The sequence below is a fragment of the Egretta garzetta genome, unplaced genomic scaffold, assembly GCF_000687185.1.
Source record: "Egretta garzetta isolate BGI_Z169 unplaced genomic scaffold, ASM68718v1 scaffold187, whole genome shotgun sequence".
Lineage (NCBI taxonomy): Eukaryota > Metazoa > Chordata > Aves > Pelecaniformes > Ardeidae > Egretta > Egretta garzetta.
This window is the reverse complement of record NW_009260342.1, coordinates 282,071-294,004: the sequence shown is the minus strand read 5'-3', so window position 1 is coordinate 294,004 and position 11,934 is coordinate 282,071. Positions and strand designations below refer to the sequence as shown.

Here is an 11,934-nt window from a genome sequence, read left to right as displayed (position 1 = left end):
GTGTGTGTGTGTCAGCGTGAGGTTGCCTTTTGTGGGGAACGGTTTTGAGCCCGGTTCTCTGCCGAACTGTTCACCCTTCCAGGCTGCCAGGCGTTACCAGGTGTGTGCTAGACCGTGAGCTACGCGTGGAAAAGGAAGGGTAAAATAGAAAATGTCTCTGAAATGTCACTGCGCCTGGTGCCCCCAGGCCTGTCCTGTCCTGGGATGCTGCTGGCTGCGATAAGCCCCTCTTTCGACAACAACAAGACGATAATTCTCTCTAACCAAAAATAACACCCTTGCAAAGTCCACTTCTTCTGAACTTTGCCTGTCTAGTTTTTCCGTTAACAAATAAAGATGGAATCATGTTAATCTCTTTCTTTTCCAAACAGCTCAATGACACCTGGAAAGAAGTTACGGGGTCTCGTAGCTGCTACAATCACTCCAATGACTCCCGACGGGTGAGTATGACCCTGTATCACAACACGGCATGTTGTCAGAGTCGCACTGCTTACTGCTACCTTAAAACTCTGCCTCCCTTCTTTCTTACTTGGAACTGAGCAGTTTGGGTTTTAATTTTAAATTGGATCTCTGATGGGATGGGGAAACTGCTAGGCTGGTCCCACTAGCACTAGAGTGGGTTCCCTTAGCCTCGGCATCCTCCTGTTGCCCAGCAAGTCCTGTAGGTGTGGATTTGGAGAGTTTGGATCAGTCTCACATCTCTTTTTCTACTGCTTTTCTAGATGCAAATTAAATCATAGTAAGGTTAAATGTGTAGAGTAATGCAGTATTTTCACGCTTATTAAGGCAAATTACGGTCCTAGTTAAAAAGAGCTCTTGAGAGCTAGAAAATAATTGTCAAAATCTGATGTCCTTTTACACTTTTCTTTACCCTAGTTAACTCATGCTAGAATTCATGTACATATATATGTGCATGAAATTAGTCTAAACCAAAAGAAAATACCGCAAGGACTGCCCAGTTCTGAAAATAACATCAAATCGGAAGTTGAAATTTGGCCTTCCTCAAAGCAGTGATGGTAAACAGATGTCCTCCCTGCTGCATGTCGATGTTGTAAGATTGAATTGTTTGGAGTCAGCAAAGGACCCTCAGCTTCTCTGATGGTGGTTGTGTCAAGATCTGGATGTGTTTCTGAGGGAGACATGGAGATTTGCTAGTACAGTCCTCTGATGAAAATGATCCTTTACTTTTGAAAAGTGCTGTAAAGCATGGTACTGTGTCAGTCAGGGAACTGATTTCCATTGCAGTCACTGCTTCGTTTCTTGCTTTAAAGGAAACTTATTTCTGATTTCATTTTTTATTACTACTCAAATTTATTGCAATGTGGTGTTTAGAGAGTGACCTGGGCCCACTGCCTGGCATGCCTGGCCCTTATAAGATACGACCTCTGAAAACAGCTATGAGATTTTTGGATGATGTGTGAACCCAGTCAAGGTCCCAGAATTGACTTCCAGACTAGAGGGTTGGTCTGTATACTTGACAAATTAAAACAATGGTGAAATAACAGTATACACTGATAAACGAAGTAAGTTTGTCCTGCAGAGAAGATAAACTTAGAACTCAATTTCCCCTATTTGTCAGGGAAGTCTGTTGCTTTCCTCATCCTTTAATGAGAGAGAGAGGTCAAAGTCACATCCAGCAGATGCCATTTCACGGTCTGTGTCCAGCAGTTACAAGTATAGTTTAACTATTTGCCAGCACTTGCTCAAATACCTTTGTGCTCTCAAGAGGACTCCTGTTTCCCTCAACAGTCAAAAAGGTTTGAGTGCCTCTTGTTCTCTCATACCTCCCCCAAAAAGTCCTTTGCTGTGATGGGCCTGCAGTAATTACCAGTTGAGATAAAAGGTTGGAACAGTGAACTACTTGGCAGAAAGAAGACAAACTGGAAGAAGGAATTCAGAACTGAATTGTTACTTCGAATGTTAAACACAAGCTGAGGGTGTCATACCTTGGGGTAATTGGCGAGTGTGCAAAGGCAAGGCTTCAGAAATACATGTCTGTTTGTATTTTCTTAATCTCTAAGTTTAAGATATCTGTGGGTGGAGACTTACAGTTGCTGAGGCTCTCAAGATTGCTGCACTTCCTTTCATTTCAGGCAAATTAACCTTTCGGTGATTCGTCAATATGTGGATTATCTGGTAAGCGAGCAGAACGTGAAGAATGTCTTTGGTAAGTGGTTTTTTGACCAAAACTGTGTTACGCCGGTTTGCCTGGATGGCAATCCTATGATACCTTGCCTGATAAGAGCTGTAGTGGGAGGGACTGTGGATGTGCGATCATCCTAGACATTTATATTAGTCAGTGGAGAGAGTGTAAGCAATACTTAAGGCATCTGCTTTTGCCTACACCCTTTTTCTGTGTGGGGTAAAATAAGCATTGCCTTCATACAGTGACATTTCCAGAGATGAATGGATAATGCTGTCTTGGCAGAGAAGACTCAGCTGAATGATTCTCCTCTTTGGAACTGTCTGATTAAAAAACATCAGCTCAGGAGTCCAAGGGAATTCAGTGAGCTCATCAAAGCCAATGGGCTTGTTTAGAAAGCCTGTGCTGCACTGTGCGATACCAAGGTGGTCACTGCTCCCATGTCTGTTCTGCCACTGTCTCAGGGACTGCTGTGGGGGCAGCAGGGATGGATGGATGGATAGAGGATACAGCATCTGCTAAACCACGTTTGCTGGCAGAGGAAGTCAGTGATAAGATTTTAGCTCAAAACTTCAGTCAAAAGAGTGCCAAGGTGGAGAGCAGACCATGGCAGTGACTTCAGATACCACATTTTAATCTGTTTGTGACTGAACATACTGACGTCTTGTTGTTTTCTTAGGGGTGCTTTAGCCTAGGTAGCATACATGGCTGAACTCATGACAAAGACATCAAATTTCAGGTCAGGTGGATTCCTTGGAGTGGAGGCTAGACAGTCACTCGGCCTGGCCAGCTGGGCATCGCTTTGTGCACTTGTCATAGCCCGACTCACACTGCTGGGGGAAAGAGGTAGTGTCTGCTGGGGAGGAGGTGCTGGAGGGCAGTTTCCCAGTTTCAGCAGATGATCCTGTCTCCTCCATCCCACTGCTACTGATCCTGAAACACCCAGGTTTCTGATGCAAGCATTTAGTGATGATAACACTGCAATCCCCATGCAGATGCTGGTGTGGACCATTGCTATCTTAAAATGGGTTGGGGTAAAAATATTTCTGTTTAATATCATTGAAAGTGTCAGTTCTTGTCTTCAGTAAAGCCAATGCATGGCCTCAGCAAGTGTGTTGTGTTGTGTTGAAACAGTGAATGGCACAACAGGAGAAGGACTGTCCCTTAACGTCCAGGAGAGGAAGCAGTTGGCGGAAGAATGGGTGTGCCAAGGAAAAGACAAGTGAGTAGCTGAGAATGAACAGAGGATTCCAGGTTTCGTGTTATGATATAGGCATGCCCAACTGATTGCAAAGCCACATCTGCTGATGGCTTTTTTTTTTTGGAGTGTTTTGTTGTTGGGCTTTCTGCCCCAGCTCCTTTATCACAGAAGTCTGTGGTTTTGTCACTGCCAGTTAGCTGGTGTCTGTTCCTGCTGCTTAGAGAGTTTTGTAAGAGTCCCCTTTGGTACACTGAGGGGTAGGGGGACAAAAAAGGGCTGTGTCTTTTGCTTATTCTCAAGAAGAGATGAAAGTAAAGAGCAATCTGCCTATTTATGCTCTGTGAGCATTCCTGAACCTTTTAATACATTAAATGACTTGGTATGGGGGAAGCTGAGGTGTAAAGTGTTTTGGTATGTCCCTAAAAGTGCAAAGTCAGTGGCAGAAGAAGGAATTCAACATGGATCTGTACCTGTGTATCCAATAGCAGCTCCATTCTCCATCTCTCATACCTGTCATAGTCTTGTATCACTCACTACTGCTACTAGTTGCTATGTCAGAGGATGTGGAGAGGAGGAGGTGTTTTTGGTGAGAAGGATGGTGAGCAGAAATAAACTGGTGTGAAGGCTCACAGTCTGTGTTGATATAAAGGAGAAACACTGAGGGACTGGAACCTGGGAGATTCCCTTGGCAGGAGCAGACAAACAGGCAAAGGTACTGCTGTGAAGTTGAACTCTTTTGGTAGTTCTACAGTTTAGAGAGCAAACATATGCTTTGATATCCTATCCTTTTCCCAGCTTCCCCTTAAATCCTTAATGTCTTAACTTCAGCTTCCTAATAAAATGCTAAGATTTGTCCCTCTTGACAGCCTTGCAAGTATGACAGTGAGGAGTCACAGATGATTCATATTTGCAAATGTGGTTTGTTTTTTTTTTTTTTTCCCACCACCAGCTGCTTGTCACTGTTGGCATTTTCCCTGTGTGTCTGCTTGTCAGGTAACCACAGGTTCAAATCCCTGTTAGGTCTAATCTAGCCCGGTGAAGGTCTTGTGTTGTGGCTCCCTGGTCTGAAGCGATTCATTTTGGCAGACTGGTATTTTTCACCACCACTAAAACCTCCCCAAACCTTCTGAATTTGTTCTTGTGCAGATTGGATCATGTGATCATTCATGTGGGAGCACTAAGTCTGCCAGATTCCCAAGAGCTGGTGTGTATATGATATGTTTCCTTTTCACTATGTGTGTAATACATATAAAGCAGATGTACCTTCAGATACTTCCCATTCTTTCTTTTGTAGGCAAGACATGCAGCAGCCATAGGTGCTAGTGGTATTGCTGTAATAGCCCCCTTCTTCTTCAAACCTACAAATAAAGGTGAGTAGATATGATTGCCAGACCTGCTGAGACCCTTTTATATTCCACTCCAAACCTTTATAATGGATAAAGGATTAATGCCATCCTCTTTCTTTGAAAAGTATTCTGGTGATGATATTTGCATGCCTGTCGTGTCTGGTGTCATGCAAAAGCAAGATCTAGAAGGAGCATTTTTGTAAAGATGGGAAATATCAGAAGTTTCTCAGTAAGAAGTGGGAAGGATGTCTTTTGGGATGTATTTTGTTAGCCTCTTGTAAAAAGAAGAGTTGTTTATGGAAAGAGTAGTTAACTAGTCTGTCTTCTGAATAGATAGTATGGAGTTCACGCTTCATCTGGGCCACACTAGGAAGCAGTTGGTTCCATGCTGCCCCTTGCTGGACACTGACCAAGTTGATAAACTGCTGGTGCACAGGCGTGCCTCTTGTTACTGAGGTGATCAGGTTTGGTTCTGTGCACCTAAGGTTACCTCAGAACTTAGAAATTGAGTGTTTCACTTTTAATATCATAACATAAAAGAACCACATGAAGTGGAGGTTACATAAGAGGAATGTTAAAATTTGTCTGAGTGAATTATGAATGGAAATGTTCGTATGAAAGCACCAGAAGAAACTACAATGGATTGCCAGAACGGCTGGTACTCACAGCTAAGGACACAATCAGTGGCAATCAAACTGGTAAGCACAGAGGAACAGCACAAAGATCAGCAGATGATCTTCGCTGATAGTAGCAGGGTGGCAGTGAGATTTCAGCCCACTGCTCTTCCTGCTATGCCAATGGGAAGATTGCTGAAGATTTACGAAGGGTGCAGTGAACAAGACTCGCAGGAAGAATGTCAACCATAATACTTCTTTGATTCCTAAAACAGTACAAAAAAGTTGTCCAAAAAACTGTTAATCATCGCCATCAAGCAGTACTCCAGGGAGGTGAATGTGAACTTGATCCCTTGTCCTCTTGCGTTGCACACAAGTGATCCTGGTGAGACCATTTTGGCACACAGTTCTTGCAGTTTGCATGTAAGAGCATACATGAGTTTCACCTGTAAAAGAATGAGTGTGAGTTACTGAAATCGGTTTGGTTTACAATAAATATTGTCTTTGCCTTCCCTAAGGTCTTCCACTGAATTTTGTTACATTTAAGGTTTTTATATGACTTGCTGTGTATGGCAAGCTGTAGATCACCTCTCCACATACCCTGGCTGCTGTGAATCTGAACTGTCTTTCGCTACAGATAATCTCCTTCCCTTATGGGGGTACTTACTTGTTTTCTTCCAGATGAGCTGATTGCTTTCTTACAGAAGGTTGCATCTGAAGCCCCTGCAGTTCCATTTTATTACTATCACATTCCTCCTCTGACGGGTGTGAAGAGTAAGTACTGCTTAGTCAGCTCTTCCCAAGCCCATAGGCTCATAGCAACCTGGGTGATCCCAGTGGCTGGTGTGATTAGTCTACCAGCCTAAACCAGGTATGTGGCCTCTGTTCCCGTCACATGCAAGCTGTAGTGGAAAGGATCCTTTCTGAAAATGGGAGGTGAATCCAAGAGTGGAAAATAAATTTAATTCCTCTTTATTGGAAAGAAGTCATGGCTTATGAGTACTGAACCACTGGGACGAGGAGGTGATGCTGACCATGGCTTTGCAATTAGTGTGGAGCAAGATAGGTAATTGCCTTGGATAACCATAGCTGAATCCTGATTTTCTGCAAGGTAGTTACCACCATCTCTTTTGGTGTACTCTGACTGATAGTCGTATTTGCTAGTAAATTACCTGTGAAACCACAGTGCTTCTCAAGTCTTATTATTTAGCAGGGGAATGAGGAATAGAATACAGATCTTCAGTTACTTGCTGTAGACAGCAGGTTATGTGGTGTTTCTGGATGTATGAATTCATATTTATTCTTAAATACGTTGTTGCCAGTTCATTCTGAAACTTTCACTTATCCAGGCTTTCTCCCTTCTGATTTGGTAAAAGGAATGCTTCAAAGAGGGCGGAAAGATGTCTTTTTTATAAATCTGGGAAATAATCACACTGAAGTTGTCTTACTGGCTGTTTTAGAGCTATATAGTTTACTAGGCTTAGGCCAAAATTGAACAACTTGTAAAATAGTAAGTCTCCCTCTTGGGGATGAGACAGAGAAATCTCCCAGAACAGGGGTGTGTTTCTTCATATGAGATTGCTGTTCTGCACAGTTCGTGTTGAAGGGTTGCTGGATGGAATAAAAGAGCGGATCCCAACCTTCCAGGGCGTGAAGTTCAGCGACACGGACCTCTTGGACCTTGCACAGTGTATAAACAAGAATGAGAGAGAACAGTTTGCATTTCTTTACGGGGTGGATGAGGTAAGAGGCGCCTCTTAAAAATTACTTTTTCTACGGCATTCTCTTGCTTCAGCCTTGGGGGAAAAAAGTAATCCTGGACATTCAGTGCCAGGTAGTTTTGCTGCTGCCTTCCACCACCCCTTTTTTCTTTATTTTGTTATGTGAAGTAAAAATGTTTTTTTTTTTTTCTCCCCCACGCCAAACTAGCAACTGTTGACTGCACTGGCAATAGGGGCAGATGGAGCAGTTGGAAGGTCAGTATGGCTTGCACTCCTTCCCCTCAAACACACGCTTTATTGTTGTATCTTTCACTATCTACGCAGTATTTCTCTAAACGTCTTCTGTCACAGCGATGGAGGATTTTGCAGGGTAAGGCCGTACAGCAGCAGGCAGACAGACAAGCTGGCTCCAGTGCCAGCGATGGGACAGTCGTACAATCTGGGATTTTGGAGCATGTTAGTTTGGGTGATCATTGCTCCAGCCTGTAAGCTGACCCAAAGGTTTCAATATATTTCTTTATCCTCATGGCAACTTTTTGAAGTAGGGAATCCCTTTTATCTTCATTGTATGGGTAAGGAACCAAACCCCAAAGAGGTTAAAATAGTTTACCTTAGTTCACATGAGAAGTCTGTGAGGAAGAGGGCCCTGCTGAGTTTATTTCTGATTTGTCTTCTGCCCCTCATACCAGGCTGCTTAGATGAACTACCATGTGGTATCTATGTTCTTGAGTAGAAGATTCATTAAATGAATAAGCAACTGGAAAATGAAGTGATTGACTTTCTGTGTTGTCTGTTTCTTTTTAATTTTGAAAAGTAGTTCCATTTGGAAAGAACTGGGTAGAGAAATGCACTGTCTAAACTCTTCTGTAGGGCTTGGCGTACTTGAGAGGCTTGACAGTATAAACCGCACATAGATTGCATGAATCTCTGTCATAATAACAGCATTCTTATAATGTCAACAGAGAAAGCCTGTGGCTACGTCTTTTGTTTCAGTGATTCTAAGGCCCGCCTTTGCATTTACTGATTCTATTTTTGGTTTGGTTTTTTTTGGCAGTACATACAACTATTTGGGCCAAAAAACCAATCTGATGTTGCAAGCTTTTGCAAAGCCAGACCTTGCGTTAGCACGGAAGTATCAGGTACTTTACTGTCCCCACTAGGAGCAGCCTTCTTTTTCCTTCAAGCTTTACTGGGGCTATTTTCCATGTGGTTTTGTCATCCATACCCTGAGATAGCTTTATTAAAGCAAACTTCTTCCAGCTCCAGCCCCCCTGTTTCTTATTCATCTCTCCTAACCTTTTTGACCAGTTCTTACTAACTTTTAACCAAGATCTGCCTTACTTATCCTTCATCCCTCTAATCTCATTGATGCAGAGTGAGCAGTGGCCTGACCTTTTTCCTTGAACAAGCCCACAGTGGCCAAGCCCCTTGGCTGGGAATATCCTGGTGATACCTTACATGATGTAGGGCAGAAAGTTGTCCCGAAGCAGCTCTGCCTTGACCTCTCTTGGTCTTGGCCACCTTGAAGATTTGTGAGGAGTTCTGAGCAATCAGTATACAATCTATACCCAAAGTTTTTATGGGACATTCGGGGTATCCTTCTTTTGCCTTAGAATAGAAGTGACTGCAGGATGAAAGTCTAAAAGACGTCTGAAAGATGATCTGCTCTGGGAAATTTCTTCACTAGGCAGTGAATGTTCAGATTTGTAAACTTCTAGAGCTGATAGGAGGCTTGGCAGTATTCTCAGACTGCTTGCAGTGAAGGACAGCTTGAACGTGAGTGACAGACTGAGAGGGAGTGATGGTTTTCTTATACCTCTCCCTCCCTCCCCTATTCCAATGGAATTCAGTTAGTATTTCCCAGAAACTGACCAGGTGGCCAAGGGCTTTTTTCAAAGCTGTGCCATAATTGTGTGAGATGTAAATACCATAATAGCTCTAGGTGCTTTTACATCTTAAAATTTGAAGGAGTTAATAAACTACTCTCTGTCTTTTCTAGTTTCTCACTGGGGAGTTTCTCAACTTTGTCATCAAACTAGGTAAGTCCTACACTGCTTGTTTCCCTTCTAATATATAAAAATGCAGACTTAGTGCTTCAGAAACTCTTACATTGCTGTACCCTCAGCACTTCCTTCCTGAAAGACTTTGCAGTGAGAAAATGTTGCCTGTGCTGTTTCCCGAGTTAGTAGCAGCTGGGAGCTCAACAAAGGGAGCTGACCAAGCATCCCTGACAAATTCCACTCTTGCTTCCTTCCGTCTTCTGTGAAACCTTTGGCTTTAAAGCTGTGACTGTGATTTACCCTTTTTCTTATTCTGACACTTCCTGTGGGTTGGGTTTTTTTTGTTCTGTCTCCAAAAGCTCATTTCTAGCTTTGTTTCTAGAGAGTCATTTTCCTGAAATGGTGGTGCTCCAGTAGGACTATTTTCCTTTGATACTTGTCTCTCCTGTCTTGCTATAATTTAAGAGTAACTCTGTTCAAGGCTGTACAAGGCCAAAGCATTCCAATTTTTAATATAAAAACAAATTAAAACCAACAAAGATTAATATAGGGAGTCAGTATCAGACATTTCATGGTTTTCACTTAACAAAGAGAACTGTTCACTGCGGTTTTGCTGTACATCTGCAAGCCCCAATGAATTTAGCTGAGCTTTAGTGCTTGGTTGTACTTCTTGCGTTAGAAGTCAGAGGAAATGTGTCATTATTTAGCCTTATAGGTAAAGAGGGAAACACTCAATTTCCAGAGGTATATAAGGAGACTTGAGCTATGGACAGAGAGGCCTCTTCAAGTTTCTCGTGGTGGTTTAAACTGGTACCCAATGTCGCTGTCAGATGTCAGCAGGACGTTACTACTTCCAGGGCTTTGTTTTATGTGAGTCTGCATCAGGAGATAGCTATGAGGCTGCAAAGATCAGGTTGCTGGGATGACAAATAGGCTGAGCTATCCCAGCCAATCAGTGAAGGTAAATTTGAAGTAGCCCTGTTTTTGCTTGGTTTACCTGTAGAGGTAAGTATCTTTTCTATTGTCAGGGATGTGTAGCAATACATTTTTGGCAAGGAGAAAGGAATGCACACACAGAGCCCTGGTTATCTGTAAAACTGGCATAGCAGTTTGTAAAGTGCATGTCTAAGAAAATATGCTGCTTGGTATCTTTAGGAGGGAAACAAGGATGGTAGAATACAGAAATAAATGTAATAAGTGATTTTTACTGTAATGTCATTCCTGTCTGCAAGTATGATCATCACTTCTTTGTTACACTGTTCTCACTTCTGAGAAGTGCTTCAAGCCTGGCTTATGCCAGATTACGCAGGAACTCTATGCTGCTGCTTTTATGGACATCTGTATAGAGACTGCTTTAAGCAAAGTGAGCTGTAAATGACCTGACTTTGCCTTTATCCAACCAGGTTTTGGTGTTGCACAGACTAAAGCTGTAATGACTTTTGTTTCTGGCATTCCCATGGGACCTCCACGGCTTCCGCTTGTTGATGCCTCTGAGGAGTTCATCGTCAAGGCCAAAGCCAAGCTGGATAGCATTGTGTGGCCTGATGGCGACTGATGTTCACTTCCGTGTCAATCTGGAAGTGGAGGCTCCTTTTCTGGGATTCACTGTCACTTGGCACATTCCCCACATGATGGGCTGTGCTGTCTTTCAGGGAATTGGCAATGTGCCTGAGCCCCTTCCTGTGAGGGCTGGCCTTGTTGGCACACATGTAGCCGCCTTTATGTGCAACTTTACTCTGCTCCCCTGGAGCCCTGCACATCCCAGGACTAGCTGGTATCTTTTAATAAAAAAATTTTAAAAAGCAAATTTTCCCCAGTTGAAGGATGCTGACTCCCTTTCTCTAGAAAGGAGGAAGATCTGTCTCTACCCTCCCTGCAGCTAGATCATGTTTTGTCTTCTCCCTTTGTAAGTATCACCAGCACTACAGCACGTTTTTAAACATTGGTGTGACACCATCTAGTTGCTCAGATGGGTATTTTACCATTTGTCACAAAGTCATTGGAACGCTGTGTACCTAAAATCTGCTTTTTGTCTGATCTCAGTGTCTGTGTGCATCTTGATGCAATACTTAAAACTTTTGCAACAGAAAGCTTTTAGCCCTTTAATGAGCAGATATTTCTCCATCTTTTTCCTTGCAAAACAAAAATGGAGGCAGAATTGAGCTGTACATCTCCATATTGCAATGCAGAATACTGCCTTCCATCTTAGAAAGTCATCTGCTGTCAGATTGAAAGGCCTTCTTTTGCACCCTGGACTTACCCTCTCCACCAGCTTGAGCTCTCACTGTCTGATGGCATGTGTAGCTGACAAATGTGAGGTCCCATGCCCTCTACCGCTTCCCCCGTACCTCCTGGCAGCACTCCTGCATGCAAAAATGATCACACGGGATGTTTTGGAAGGAGGGAAGGGGGGAGGGAGGGAAACGTGGAGAGGCACATTGCTAACTTTGTAACACAAGAGTATGGAAAATTCTACTAACTTCCTCTTGCTGTGTAACCACTGAACAAGAAATGTGCAGTAATAAAGGTTTCCTTTCCCCCACCCCCCCTTGAATTTGTAAGAAATTTAGGAGAGCTCTTCTTTGACGGGTAAGGGGGAGAGAGCGAACTCAGCGGTGGGTCGCCCTCAGTGGGACAGGGGCACCCGAGGCCTGCGGGCCAGCGTGCCGCCCTGCCTGCCGAGTCCCTTGTCCTCTGAGGACAGGGAACTGCTTGCTAGGCCCTTTTTAAAGTAATTCTTGACCCTGTCATGCTAACGCTGTGCCTCGCTTGAGCAGTTCAGTACAGGCCACGGGTAAATGCTGGTAGATACGGGGTGAATTTTCCTAACAGGCCCCAATCGCTCCGCTCCGCTCCAGGCTCTGCCAAGTCCGGGAGCGCTTCGCGTCGCTGACGCCCTGTTGCGGTGC

At 43.6% G+C, this 11,934-nt stretch overlaps 1 protein-coding gene across 3 annotated transcripts in view; it reads left to right on the top strand.

Annotated features, from left to right (window-relative positions):
• Window positions 1–34: 34 nt before the first annotated feature.
• NPL (N-acetylneuraminate pyruvate lyase) overlaps window positions 35–11,934 on the top strand; it is a 14,101-nt gene continuing 2,201 nt past the window's right edge. The window contains exons 1-12 of one of the 3 annotated variants that reach the window (XM_009642666.2): window positions 35–100; window positions 372–440; window positions 2,094–2,167; window positions 3,278–3,365; window positions 4,491–4,548; window positions 4,639–4,714; window positions 5,986–6,078; window positions 6,899–7,047; window positions 7,234–7,280; window positions 8,080–8,164; window positions 9,025–9,064; window positions 10,429–10,629. In XM_009642666.2, the coding sequence (XP_009640961.1) occupies window positions 376–440; window positions 2,094–2,167; window positions 3,278–3,365; window positions 4,491–4,548; window positions 4,639–4,714; window positions 5,986–6,078; window positions 6,899–7,047; window positions 7,234–7,280; window positions 8,080–8,164; window positions 9,025–9,064; window positions 10,429–10,580 (927 nt within the window). In that variant the 5' untranslated portion in view covers window positions 35–100; window positions 372–375 and the 3' untranslated portion in view covers window positions 10,581–10,629. Of the gene's footprint in view, window positions 101–371; window positions 441–2,093; window positions 2,168–3,277; window positions 3,366–4,490; window positions 4,549–4,638; window positions 4,715–5,985; window positions 6,079–6,898; window positions 7,048–7,233; window positions 7,281–8,079; window positions 8,165–9,024; window positions 9,065–10,428; window positions 10,630–11,934 lie in introns of those variants that run through there. The other 2 variants (XM_035898062.1, XM_035898063.1) reach the window with 2 other exon arrangements.